The sequence below is a fragment of the Andrena cerasifolii genome, chromosome 1, assembly GCF_050908995.1.
Source record: "Andrena cerasifolii isolate SP2316 chromosome 1, iyAndCera1_principal, whole genome shotgun sequence".
NCBI lineage: Eukaryota > Metazoa > Arthropoda > Insecta > Hymenoptera > Andrenidae > Andrena > Andrena cerasifolii.
In genome coordinates, this window is record NC_135118.1 from 21,116,590 (window position 1) to 21,129,789 (window position 13,200).

The 13,200-nt window shown below is 38.2% G+C and overlaps 3 protein-coding genes and 1 non-coding gene across 5 annotated transcripts in view; 2 read left to right on the top strand and 2 right to left on the bottom strand.

Annotated features, from left to right (window-relative positions):
• Positions 1-25: 25 nt before the first annotated feature.
• Positions 26-97, top strand: Trnap-agg (transfer RNA proline (anticodon AGG)). Its single transcript has one exon. It is a non-coding gene; the product is annotated as a tRNA-Pro (tRNA).
• Positions 98-207: 110 nt separating this feature from the next.
• On the bottom strand, positions 208-1,960 carry LOC143378270 (non-homologous end-joining factor 1). Of its 2 annotated transcripts, none has more exons than XM_076830010.1 (4): positions 1,317-1,960; positions 897-1,215; positions 663-819; positions 208-588 (listed from the first exon to the last, which is right to left on the bottom strand). In XM_076830010.1, exons 1-4 carry the CDS (start codon positions 1,488-1,490, stop codon positions 339-341), a joined length of 900 nt encoding a protein of 299 aa, XP_076686125.1. In that variant the 5' UTR covers positions 1,491-1,960; the 3' UTR covers positions 208-338. The 2 variants fall into 2 exon arrangements, with proteins under 2 accessions (XP_076686125.1, XP_076686121.1); XM_076830006.1 differs by having other exon boundaries at positions 208-591.
• Positions 1,961-3,404: 1,444 nt separating this feature from the next.
• Positions 3,405-5,019, bottom strand: LOC143378253 (uncharacterized). Its single transcript, XM_076829999.1, has 4 exons — positions 4,733-5,019; positions 4,368-4,617; positions 4,038-4,215; positions 3,405-3,918 (listed from the first exon to the last, which is right to left on the bottom strand). The coding sequence occupies exons 1-4, from the start codon at positions 5,017-5,019 to the stop codon at positions 3,500-3,502; spliced, it is 1,134 nt and encodes a 377-aa protein (XP_076686114.1). The 3' UTR covers positions 3,405-3,499.
• A 3,569-nt stretch (positions 5,020-8,588) lies between these two features.
• The window catches only part of Cad96ca (tyrosine kinase receptor Cad96Ca), a 39,034-nt gene continuing 34,422 nt past the window's right edge, over positions 8,589-13,200 (top strand). Inside the window, exon 1 of the mRNA XM_076829980.1 lies at positions 8,589-9,648. Within this exon, the coding sequence (XP_076686095.1) occupies positions 9,594-9,648 (55 nt within the window). The 5' untranslated portion in view covers positions 8,589-9,593. The remainder of the gene's footprint in view (positions 9,649-13,200) is intronic.

Below are 13,200 nucleotides of genomic sequence, written 5' to 3' on the forward strand. Positions count from 1 at the left end.
TAAATGTAAGAACTATCAACAGCGCGGCTCGTTGGTCTAGGGGTATGATTCTCGCTTAGGGTGCGAGAGGTCCCGGGTTCAAATCCCGGACGAGCCCAGCATTTTTTTTTTCTCTCGTTCTGCTTTTTTTTCTTCTAATGTTTTAATTAAAAATGGTTTATCATATTTTCCGAGAGATGTGAAAAGTAATAAAACGAACTAGAGTGATTCTGTTTAAAATAATTATATTTTAAATATAAAGTAGAAACAGTACTTTGATTAACATCGTTCTAACTTACAGCCGTTTTCCCTGAACATTACATTTCAATGAACATATATTCTGTAACTTTTATACTGTTCTACAGTATAAAGTCGTTTAAACCTTTCTTCGCTTTTTTAATAGGTTTGTGTATCATATTTATAACTCCAATTCTGTTATTAGTTACTTTATTAGGAAACTTTTTCTTCTGACTTTTACTCCTGAACTTTGAAGTCCCTGGTTTCCTAAGCATTAAAATATCCTTGTCCACAACTTCTCGAGACCCACTATTATTGCCATCGTTGCTCAGTGTAATTACACTCTGCCCTGTTTGGTCTGTTTCATCATTGCTACTGTAATACACAATAGTACACTGCTATAAATCCTTCGATCTAAGATTTCGATAATCCTTATATTCCAGTACCTTGTAGCTTTTGTCGACGGTTCGTTGTGTTCGCGTAAATTAAGCGTATTATAAAAATTCACCATTCCTTGGAATGCACGAGCACACTCCGCTACATTGGGAACGGGAATGTCTGTTTTAAGTTGTTCTTCTTTAAAAGTTTCAGTTTCAATGTTCTCTGTGCCAATAAATAAAGTATGAAGCTTCGTATCTACATAGAGGGTAAAGCTGCTTCTCATATCAAGGAAAACGTACTTCGTATTAACTCGGCGCCTTCTGCTTTATATTCAGCAATCTCCTCATCCTTTCTCTTTATCAAATCTACCAGAATTTTGTTCTGACGGATAATTTCCAGTGATGATATACACAAAGGTTTCATTACGATTTCCCCGAAATGGTGACACGTCCCTTTTGTTAAATTCAATGAAAATTTCATTAAACCCCCTTCTAACGGAGCATGCAACTTTATTTCCTCGACGGAAGCTTCGACTATATATTGCGATATATTACTTAAAATATTTGCCACAATCTCGCTACAATTAATAGCGGCAATATTTAAAAGTGGATTTAATTTCTGAAACGCAGAGTAGTTTTATTGCGAAGATACTAATGCTAAAAAATATTTAAAAATTAATTCATTTGTACTTGCTAGTACTATATTTAATAGTTCATTACCCTGCATTTGTCTAGAATGATTTCAGTCGTCAACGTTTCCATCCATATCTCGGTGAGATTGGTCAAAAAAACTTCAGTTACCTCATCTCTTCGTGTTACAGAAATCATGTAAAAATCGTGGCCTATTTTAATATCATTCCAGACTATTCCCTGCTTATACGGGCCAGGAATCATATTTCCTGTAGCCTTTAGTTCCCTCTGGCTTGCTATTGAAATAGGCAGTACAGATTTTCACTTTAAAAAATGCATATTACAAGTGATAAGTTTCCTAACCTATAATTCGGCAACATAACCTATATTACTAAAGCAGACGGTCTCTGTTACGAGAAATAGCTTATATGCTCGATTAGGAAAGCTGCACAATTCATCGTCAAGTGTTGTTATCATAGATTGCAGATGTACAATATTATATAATGTATACTTTCGTATAAACAAAATAAAACATATCTTATGTTTTTACACAGAGTAAACTGCCGAGTAGCAGTTGATATTGAATGACAATATCAATATTTTATGTGGGCATCCATAAACATTTTGAGTAATACTAAAATATAGGACAGACTAACATTAATTTAAAATAGAAGAATCATATCATAGACGAGGTATAAAATAGACCTGTCACCTAACGCGAGTCTCGCCACGATATGTTATTAGTGTGAATATTGGAAAATACTATGAGAGCGCCATCTACTAAAGTAAGCTCTGTAATCGGGTCAATCGCATTACAGGACTGGTGTCACACAAGTATTGAAACAGTGCAATAATGTTTTTGTCATTAAATAGTCTGTTTAATTTTACAAAATCGATCATCAAACAATCGAAATTCCTAATACTGCCAATTACATGAGACAACTAACCCGATTAGAATCCTTAATTTTCGCCACCAAATTGCGTAGCGGAAATAAGAAAAGCCGATACTTTGTACCGTGGCTTCGAAACTCTTGAAACATGAAATGCTGATCCTGTTTTGTAAGTGGAATATCTTGCTTTAAGAAGTGAAGTTGAGAGAATTTTCACCAAATCTCTATTGACTATAGATAAAGAAAATACATATAAAAATATAACAATATACGAATTCTGGAGGCACGCTGTGAACGATTCTTTATTCATTGAGTTCACACCTTTTCTTATTTGGGTTTCGAGAGTTTCGAATCACGAAAAAAGGACAAAATTTTGAATTCTCGAAACACAAAAGTTTCTTGGCTTTCGAGATTTAAACGCTTCGAGAAACCCATTCGTAGTCTTTTTTTTTAAACCCATACTTTATTCATGTATTACACAAAGTTTCTAATACACTGTTGAAACATTTTTAGTAAAGTAATAATAATTCCTGTATTATTTTCTGGATACTATTTGTCTTGAAAATTGTCTTGTCGCCAACACAGAATGATTTAGCAAAAACTGGTTATTAAAGTCTTGCACAAAGTTGCTGTGAAATTGTTTACACGTTCGAATAAGGGACTAATAATTATTTGAGCCCTGTATAACTTATACACACTTCCTTCTACCAAGAGGAATTAATTAAAATTCCATACATCATCGTCTATAAAAAGCAAATTATTCCTCTAATTATTTCTACAAATATTCCTGTAATTATTCATGTACACGAAGTCCAACTAGAAACTATTTAAGCATTACGATTAATACTTTATACATGCAAGTATTAACATTTATCAAACGCATAAGCATCGAGAATAAAATAAAATTCATAGAGCATAGAAAATCATTTCAAAATCGAAGTACAAATATTACACCACTATTGATAGAATAAATGTAACTTGAAATGTTTGAATAAATCCTTCCTTCACCTTCGGTATGAAATAAAGATACGTGAAAAGAGAATTGTGTGAAAAAATGTATTATGTATGAATGTAACTAAGAATAAAGAATACAAAAGTTACATCTGCTTTCTATCACGTTTCACAATTCGAATATTAATGGCATGAAATCTTGTACTGGCTACGTTGTTAATCTGATGGCAATCAAGAAATTGTTTCTGTAAAAATTTCTCTTTTGTGTCCATCTGCAACTTAAAACCAATTATGATTTTTTTTTTTTTAAAAATATTGGATGACAATAATAAATAATTCGTTACACTATATCACTGCTTATATAACTGCACATTGGAAATATTTGCGTATCTTCATTTACATATTCATACAATATGTATAATTCATATATCACTAAATTATAATTATCAACTCATATATAATTATGAAACGAACCGTTCCTCGTGATTCGTCCGAAATAATGGTTGCTTTATTATCACATCGTTTTGATCTTGAAATTTCTCTCCAATTGGTAAAGATCATTGGGCTACACCTTTTTAAATGTTCCTTGTAATTTTTGTTGCTACCGTACCTCCGATGCTTCTCAGTGTCATCAAATTTGGTGAATGTAGATTTTAACATTTCGTTCGAAGACTTCCTTTTACTCATCATTAAATAATTGTAGATAGAAGAGGTACTGCACGATAGTGAATTCGAAGTACTCGTCCTCACGTTCTCTTCGGAATATATTGTTTGGACTTCTTTCTCGTGCTTCGATTTTAAATTTTCTTCGCACATCGTCATTTTATTTTTGTACGTTGTTCCGTTTTTTGCTGGTAGATATATGTATATGTATAAATGGGGATACGAGGAATTATAAATCGATCGATGAGCTGTCCATAAGGATAATAAATATTGATTTTATTCGAAGTAAAATAATTATGATAATTACAATGTCTACTGTATAGTTTATTTGGGACATGTTTGTCCTGGAACGGTATACTGTCAGAGTTTTTAACGATTTGTTGAGGAGTACACTGGGTCTCTGCACTACTAAATAGTCTTAATTTTAAGCAGAGATTCCCTTTACTGTCTATGTACTGAGTTGCTGTTGCGTGCTTCGCAGATATCTACGGTGTGCAATAAACGCAGTATAAATATACATTACAGCTTAAATGATTATTATAAAAAGTATTTAAAAAGACTTTCAAAAGATTTAAAGATTTTAAAAGGATTTAAAAACAATTCTATGCGTGTAACAATCTTTTTAAAAATTAAATACCAGGTTTTGGAGCAGCTGATTTTTCCTTTCATTTCTTTTCGACAGGTAATTTAAAATGTCTTTTGTGTACGTAGTTATTTTATTGGTGATGCTAGACAAATCATTGTATTCTCTTCTAAGCTGTTTAACTAATTCATTATTTGTTTCTGGGATTGATGGTTCAGGAAGATTTTTATTTAGTAGCATGCACGATACACCTACATCTTTTACCAAAACTGCATCTGGGGCTCGACCATTGTTCTTGCTACTCCTGCAGGAGAAGTATTTACAACGGGCCATTATCGTATAATTAAATACAAACATTAATTACTCGTATTTACCATGTACATTAAAAAAATTTACATAATATAAATTCCGGTATTAACCTGTAATAAGGGAACTGGCAGTTATCGTCGATCGTAGAACTGCTGGTCTCATCAAATACGTTACTTTCCATCAACAGCATCTGATCATATTCACCCTTGTTCGCGCCATTGATATAACTGCACTTTAATGCAGACATCAAGGGATCTTGATTAATGGAGGTTTTCTCTGACATTGTAGAACGAAAACTCTTAGAACGATTGGCAGAAATGATGGAGCACTTCTTCATTTGTGGTATGATGTTAACTGATGCATCTCCGCCTTCCGGGGAAGCACTAAGGGCACCCATCTCAAAGCGATGATTGTTAAATTATGTAATATTTAATAAACTAGCCAAAATGTAACGAAGTTATTCGACACTTAATTTCGTTTCGCGTTCGTCTCATAAGGAAATTATTTATCAAAATGCAATAGAACGAAGGATTAAAAGTTTCGAAGTTAACCAAGAGATAACTTTATCAATGCCAGAGAGAATTAATCATTTCATGATTTACCGAAATCCTGAATCTTCTCTGCCCCATCACCGAAAGACAGAGGCACGTATAATGCTTGTAATTCCGTTGAGTTTTGGAAGGGTCCATTACATAACGAAATCTCAAAGTTACCAATCAATTTTGAGACTTCAACGCCTGAACAAGGTTACATTTATGTCAGTTCAATTTTTCAACAACGTATGACTACGTTCCATTCGAATATAGGGAAACAATGTGACGGCTATATTCGTATTGTTCGTACCGACACGCGCGTGAAAAACTCGATTTTTCTTTCAGGGTTGTAAGGCCCGATTCATCTTGCGGGACGCGTGTAGCCGGACGATCCTATCACCCGCCAAACTAATATTCGGTGACTATGTACTTCGAAGTGTGTTAACTCTGATCCATACGATGATAAAAAATTGAGAATTTTTTATATGTTCGTGCTTGTGGTCCGAACGATGACCCGATCAAGCAGTCGAACCTTGCTATAGTAGAGCGCTGATTGAATTCTGCTCTTGTCCACCTTTTCGATGCCAAAGGTAGACAAGGTATCGAAATTTGGAGGCGCTAAAATCCCTGATTGGCCCCGCGTTCCTTGAAGAGGAGGAACCTTCCCTCTGCGATTTCGGTGGTGGAGGAGGAACCTTCTCCCTCTTGGTGACGTAGCTAAGGAAAAAGCGGACAGCTGGCTACCAAATCTCGCTAAGTTGATCGGCTGGAGCGTCTTGCTAGGGTCGCGGTTTATGACCGTATTGTCCCGCAAGGCAGCGCGGTGGTCGACGGTATTTGTCGGTTCGACGTTACCGTATATCACCCGCTGACATAGCAATCAACGGATTTTCTCAGAGCGAGGACGTTCGAGGTGTCCAAAAAAAAATGGCACGATGTCGATTGCCGCCTATTAGACATCTGACAGGCAAACATTCCCTGAAACGCTTTGAAGGTAAGCAATTGCTTGGTAATAAAGATCTTTAAATTTCCGCCTCGCTCTGAGCCCCCTTTTGTTCCCGTAAGACGGAACACGTATCGCTCGTAAATGTGCTTATAATTTAAATATACTTTGAGATGTAAATTAAAATTTGAATTGCAAACAGGAAGAACGTCTTTAAAGATTATGGACGGTGCGCGCTCTTTTCAGCTTTCTTCATGTTCTTACATCAATTTCTGCTTATACAATAATTAAAACTCGACAGATACAATTGCAATTATTCGACTGCTGCTAATAAAATTGTATATTTTTTAAATATATTATGAAATATACATTTGTACTTTTTCCACTATAAACATCATTCTCTTCTTCCTTTTTCTTAGCATTGCTTCAAGTTACCAAACGAATAACGCGAAGCTGTAGTAAGCTACGCAGATTCTGCACATCAAAGTAATTAAAAAAATTAATACTTTATTTTGTATTCCTTAAGTATACATACGTTCTCTTGTCATCCCTTAAAAAATTTAAGATTTTTTTTTGGAAACCTGTAAAAAGTAAACCAGGGTAAAAAGTCTTGTTGGTATTAACTTATATATATATTTCAGGATGGTAAAAAGAATTTTTTATTTTTCCTCGATTTTTCTTTTAAAAAAAACCTAAAATTTTCAAGAGATTACACATGAATCGCGCCTGAAACGCCTGTAGAACAGCAACCGCCTTACAGCCGTGCACGGCAAGTAGCCCAACATCCTCATACATCGTGAGGTAATTAAATAGGAACGCCTAAAGATCTCTATTACCTTTCCAAGTAGAAAAGCACGTGCGAGGAAAAGTTACAAGGTTCAAAATATAATTTTTTAAACGTCCCGCTACATATTATTAAATATCAGAGTATAGAATTTTATTATCGTAAATTGAATCGTTCGTACACTACATAGGCTTACAAGTATGATACAAATTCAACAGTATTCATTATTGCTTGTAATTTACACAGAATTATCTGAATATTTGTTTAATCAATCTTCTAAGAAACATGCTTTCAGTTATAGTTGTTAAGTATTTGTTCACGGTTCACTTAGTTCATTTGAACCTTCGATTTGGACCGACTTTGATCTTCGGGGCAATTATTTTCTACATGTATACAGTATGTATACTTCTAAGAATCTGAAGGCAAGTTAACCAATGGCGTTTTCTCACATTCTATACAACTGACAGTGAGTCAGTGGCGTAGCCTTGCATGGAACTTGAATTAATTTAAAAACTGAATACAAACCTTCAAACTGAATATTATATCACATCAAACAATGCCAGTTAGCAGTATTTTATTTATCCCAAAGTTTGTATTCGTAACGATACAAGAAAGAAGGTAATGATATACTTAAACTAACATTAATAAATTCGATTAACTGCAAACCTTTCATTACCAAATAAGCAGCAGCAAATATCACTAAATTCGCGCCATCTTCTACTGCAAATATTCAAAGTGTTAGGAACGTTACACATACAATATACATTACCTTCGTTGACACACTTCCTTTTTTGATCATCTTTGACATACCTGGGTGGCTCACACCCACAGCAATTTTTGAACGACTGCCATTCTCCTCTAAAAAATCAAAATTTTGTGAAAAAAATCATGGGTCAATTTCGAAGTCTCTAGAATGTATTCCAACAGATTTTTGATTGAAATTTTATGACCGTTTTTGTAAAAAAAAATCTAGATTACAATATGTCGAAAAAAGCGAAGAAAATCTTTAAAAAATTGTAACTTTCACAAATTTCAATATTAGAAGCTAAAAATCTACAGAGTTGTTGTTCGGATATAAGACTCTGAGAGAAAAAATAGAGTGTAAGTCGGCCTTGGAAATAACTATTTATTTTGCATATAGAAGGTACAGAGCGTCAATATCAGCTTACGGGTGGCTCACACCCAGTGTGTCAACGAAGGGTTAATAAACATTTGGGGAATATTTTAAGAGTTAGAGTTTTCCCCACCTCACGATTCTCAAAACTCTTAATGAATCTCACTTCCCGTTCGATATATTACATACCATGGAGTACCGTCGAATTTCCTTACTGTGAACCGTGAAACGATGTTCAATAATAAATTATTTACAAAATCGCTACTAGGCATTCGCTGCAAAGCTCCACGTCCCACTCACGCCACAACCACTCCTATCCAAAGTGAATCAGAAATATCAATTAATCCAGAAATATCAGTTAATCCAGAAATATAAATTAACGTGACCAAGAAATTCGAAATATCTGCCACGAAACCTGACATTTCGAAAATTCAGCTACCATTCGAAGCGATTGGAGTTAAGATAATACCTCGAATCGATTGAAAGTCGGCAAGAGAGCGGGGCAGCCGAAGTGAAGGTGCGATGACCGATCCGGAGGCTACGCCACTGGCGCGCCTTCTTTCAGTTTGATCGGCATGGCTGCCGCGCGGCACTCGTGAACGGATCGCGTCGCGAGGCACGTACAGTCGGTGGCCCGTTCGCGAGCGGTGTCGTAGCTATATCGCGGAGCTCGAAACGCGGCCAGGTTCGATCAGCGCGGTTCGCAGTATCGGTGCACGTTCGTCGAGCCGCTGCCAAGTGACGAAACCCGGACATCGATCAGCCGTGAGGAACGATCGAGAAATCGATTGACAGGCGTGCGGTGGATCGTGGTTTGGTGGCACACTAGCAGGCGGGACCAGATCAGTGATGATCTTTAGAGCCGATGGGAGGCGAAGCAAGCCGGCGATCGGCGTATCGAAGGGGTTTCTCGGAATTCACGCCGGTGACGGCTCGCCAGCCGCGTTCAGCGACGCATTCGTAATAGGTGGTGTTTCCCCGCGGAGCGTGGTCGCTCTAAAAACCTGTGCCGGTTAATTATCCGACTGGAGAGAAAGTCGACGGTGCGGCGGCGGTTCGGTGTGGCCAGCGGCCGGCCAGCGACGTACGTACACACGTCGGTTGCACGGTTTCCTAAGCTAACGAAACAGCGCCGTTCGGACCGCGTTACCGAATCGCGCGACCCACTCGGCCGCGTTAATTCGCCGGGGATCGGTGTTCGCGTGCCTTGCGCCCCACGCGGCCACCTCCGCGGATAACGAACGGGAAAATCGATTTCGAAAACGTGATCGCGGATGGAGGACGAGCCCGTGGGTTAGAATCCGTGGAATGTGCGCGTTTCGCCGGCGACTGGCTCTAACAGTGTCCGGCGGCGACGGATCGACCACGAGGGACGCGACAGATCGCAGGAGAATGACCAACCGATGCCGGGGCCAATGACAGGTGTCCGTCAACTGGAACGAACCGACGCGTGACAGTACGATAGATGTCACCGACGGGACAGGCCCTACCTGTGTTTCGGTATAGCGTGGCTCGGCCCCTGCACACCGAACCCGCGCATCGGCGGACCCAGCGCCGCCCCATTGACATTTAACGTATCGCAGATCGATGCAGCGCGATGTTTCGCAGATCGAGCTTCGTCGTTACGGCGCTGTGCCTGTGGATCGTAGTCGGTAAGAATATTTCCATGATACCTACGAGTACGATTCCGTCGCGCGTGTCTCGCCCTTGTAATTCGTAATCGATGATCTATGGAGATTAACAGTTTCTGGTTGCAAAGCTGAAAGTGTCCGTAATTGTTTGGATTTTAGAGTTAAGGAACGGATCGAAATAATACTTTCCTGAAGACATTCGCTTTGTAGCCTGGGTTGCTTCTTTAAGAGCACTGTTTCGTTTCCTGGAAAGGTAACGGGCGACGATTTCACTTGCAGAGCGATTTAGGAGAAGAGAGGGGGGGGGCTGAGTTTCAGTTCGTCGTCCATATGGGAAACTAATGCTGCGCCTTTCGTTTGATGATCGAATACTTTATGCTGCTGTTTTACGAGGGGGAGAGGATATTGAGGTATCAAGGTTTCATGGTGGCAATTAAAGTGATGGCAGGCTGGAGAGTTTTGAAAGCTATTTTGCCAGCAGCCCGTGGTATTTAATCGTATTTGTGGTTCTTTAGCAGCGGTCTTGTAGCCTACACTTTCTAATATATCCCGGAGAAAGCGTCGACGAGACTTCTTCCGATGCACGCTTCAGACAAGCGCGAAACCAGAATGTAGGGGCATGAGGAAAAATCGTCCAATATTCGCCAATTCGTCCAGGTGAAATATTCAGCGTACTTAGCGTATACATAAGATTATTTCGAAAACTACTCTGCCGTGTTAATTCGAAAGGGCGTATCTAGTCAAAAGGTGGTTCTGAGACAAATGACTTTTAGCGTTCTGTGTTATGCCACAGGTATGATATATAAATCGGATTAGGTTAAATATTAAATCTGGGTAAAAAGGTATCTAAATATTTTTGACAAACCCGTAGAATATTTTATAACCTCCAAAGGAAACGTTGGGAGGTACGTGCAAAATCAGACATCGATTTCAAATACATCCGAAATATAAACTGTTACCTATATCTTTAGTTTTAGTGCAGCTATGGCTTTCTTAATTATGGACATAAAGAAATTGCTGAAAAGTTATCAGCCATTTATAACAATTTATCACTCATTCTATTTAATATTGTGAAGTCACGTCACAGTTTGATTCACCCAAGGAGTTCAAAACTTTCTTTCTTTCTCAAACGAAATAGAATGTTCCTTTATATAGAAACTCGAAAAAAAACTCATCATTCCAATGTCTTAAACACATTCATAAAACCTCTACCTAAAAAAAACAGTATAACATCCTTCCTCTATTAATGATGCAAGGAAGTTGTTAAAAAAGTCATCTGACCCGTAACAAAAACGCCACAGTGATTTGCTTTCATTTACACGATTATTTGCAGTATCACGATACCATAATAAAACTGCCTATCCTATTTATAAATACACGCACGAACGGAAGCGCCTGTCCATAGCAAGATCGATTAAGTTTATATCTAATCAAGTGCGCACGCATCCTTAATAAGCAAAGTTAATTTTCTAACAAACTAATCCCCATTCAAAAAACTAGCAATCTTCATAAAATTTCCAATGTAATTAATTTATTAATCCAGTTGCTCCTGTATTCGCTTAACTTCCTGTAATTATAACTGCACAAAAGGAAATGAAAATTGGATCAAAACACCGATACGTGGCCGGTAATAAAATGCGAAGTGTTTATTTACATTCAATCAGAGCTGGTCGATGGAAACTGATTGACCTGCTCTGCGAGTAGCTATCGGTGTCTATTGATAACACCCTAATTTGGATAAGCGTCTCCTAATTTGGTTGGACTGTATGCTCAGCCCAGGATTACTGCGCGCCATTATCGCGTGTTGCACCTACGCGACATTCCTCCTCTGTTGCATTAACTCGCTGCCTTCGATGCAACAGATTCCGCTTGCTCGCGCGATTCCTTTCTCTTCGAAGCCGATGCTGCAAAAAACTGGCTCGCAAAAATCCCCATTTAGCGTGTCGAGCGTGCCGCCATATGGTTAAACAAGGTAGAAAGGCGCCTTCTAGGCGCGTGGAGGGAATTAATTTTAATGCGTTTAACGCACCTGAAATCCCAGTCTATGATTTGCAGGCTCATACGCGGATTTTCCAATCACGAATGCCAGCTGGCTGTGTACAGTTAAATGATACCGGCGAGAGTTACTTAAATCACGATTCCATTTTCCATATTTGGAGCTACCTAGTTAGAAACGATATCGTCTGTTTTTCAATTCGTATGATTTTCTTTTTCAAAAACGGACGCGTGCAGCGCGATTAAATACGGTTTCTAGGGTTCTACCATTTCCCGCTATTTTCAATGACTTTTGGAAATGTAATTCAAATCTGAATTAGGTGGACTTTTATTTTTTGTTACTAGATTATCTCTGTTCGAGTAATGTCGAAATGCAACGGTACCTACTCTTTAAAATTATATTCTTAACTTAACACTTTGTCTGGCGTTGGCGTCTTCCCACGCTGAGGTGTTCGCATCCTGCGCGTGGTTTTTACGTGTTTTCAAGCCGATATTTTTTAAAATCTTGCGCCACTCTAAAGGCGGGCATTCACCTGGTAGCTAACTATAAGCTAAGCTCAGCTATACTATCTTGCGATATGTCTGGCTGTGCTATAAAACATAAAAAAACATAGCATAGCTTGGCTTAGCTTTCAGGTGGATTCGCAGCTTAAGCGTCTATTGAAACTAATCTTTTAAAGTTTAGCATAGCATAGTTTAGCTTTTAGGTGGATTCCCGGCTTAAGGATATATTAAAGCTAATTTTAAAACTTAGCATAGCTTTCAGGTGGATTCCTAGCTTAAGGATATATTGAAGCTAATCTTTTAAAATTTAGTATAGCATAACTTAGCTTGTAGGTGGATTCCCGGCTTAAGGATATATTAAAGCTAATTTTTTAAAACTTAGCATAGCTCAGCATAGCTTTCAGGTGGATTCCCAGCTTAAGGATATATTGAAGCTAATCTTTTAAAATTTAGCATAGCATAATTTAGCTTGTAGGTGGATTCCCGGCTTAAGGATATATTAAGGCTAATTTTTTAAAACTTAGCATAGCTCAGCTTAGCTTTCAGGTGGATTCGCAGCTTAAGCATCTATTGAAACTAATCTTTTAAAATTTAGCATAGCTCAGCTTAGCTTTCAGTTGAATTCGCAGCTTAAGAATATATTGAAGCTAATCTTTTAAAATTTAGCATAGCATAGCATAGTATAGCATAGCATAGCTTAGCATAGCTTAGCTTTCAGCTGGATTCCCGGCTAAAGTGTCAGGATTTCTCCAACAATAGAAGCTTTCGAGCAACAAAATCATTATACCAATAAAATGGAGTCTACAGTTTCTCAACACAAATAGGAAGTCACCACAGCTGAAAGCTGAAAGCAATGACTAGAATTTCTCTTTAAGACGATGTTTCGTGGGACCGAGGCTGAAGCAGACGCCAGCCGTGTGCATACTGTATACCTGCGAAAGAAGAGGGCCAGTTAGTCGATAGCCGATAACAGTTGCGACACGATTGCGAAGATGCACGACTGAGAGTGGCCGAAGAATGTAAAGAGGAACGGAAGATCGGTAGATAAACTGGGAAGAGGGAACGCGCGGCGTC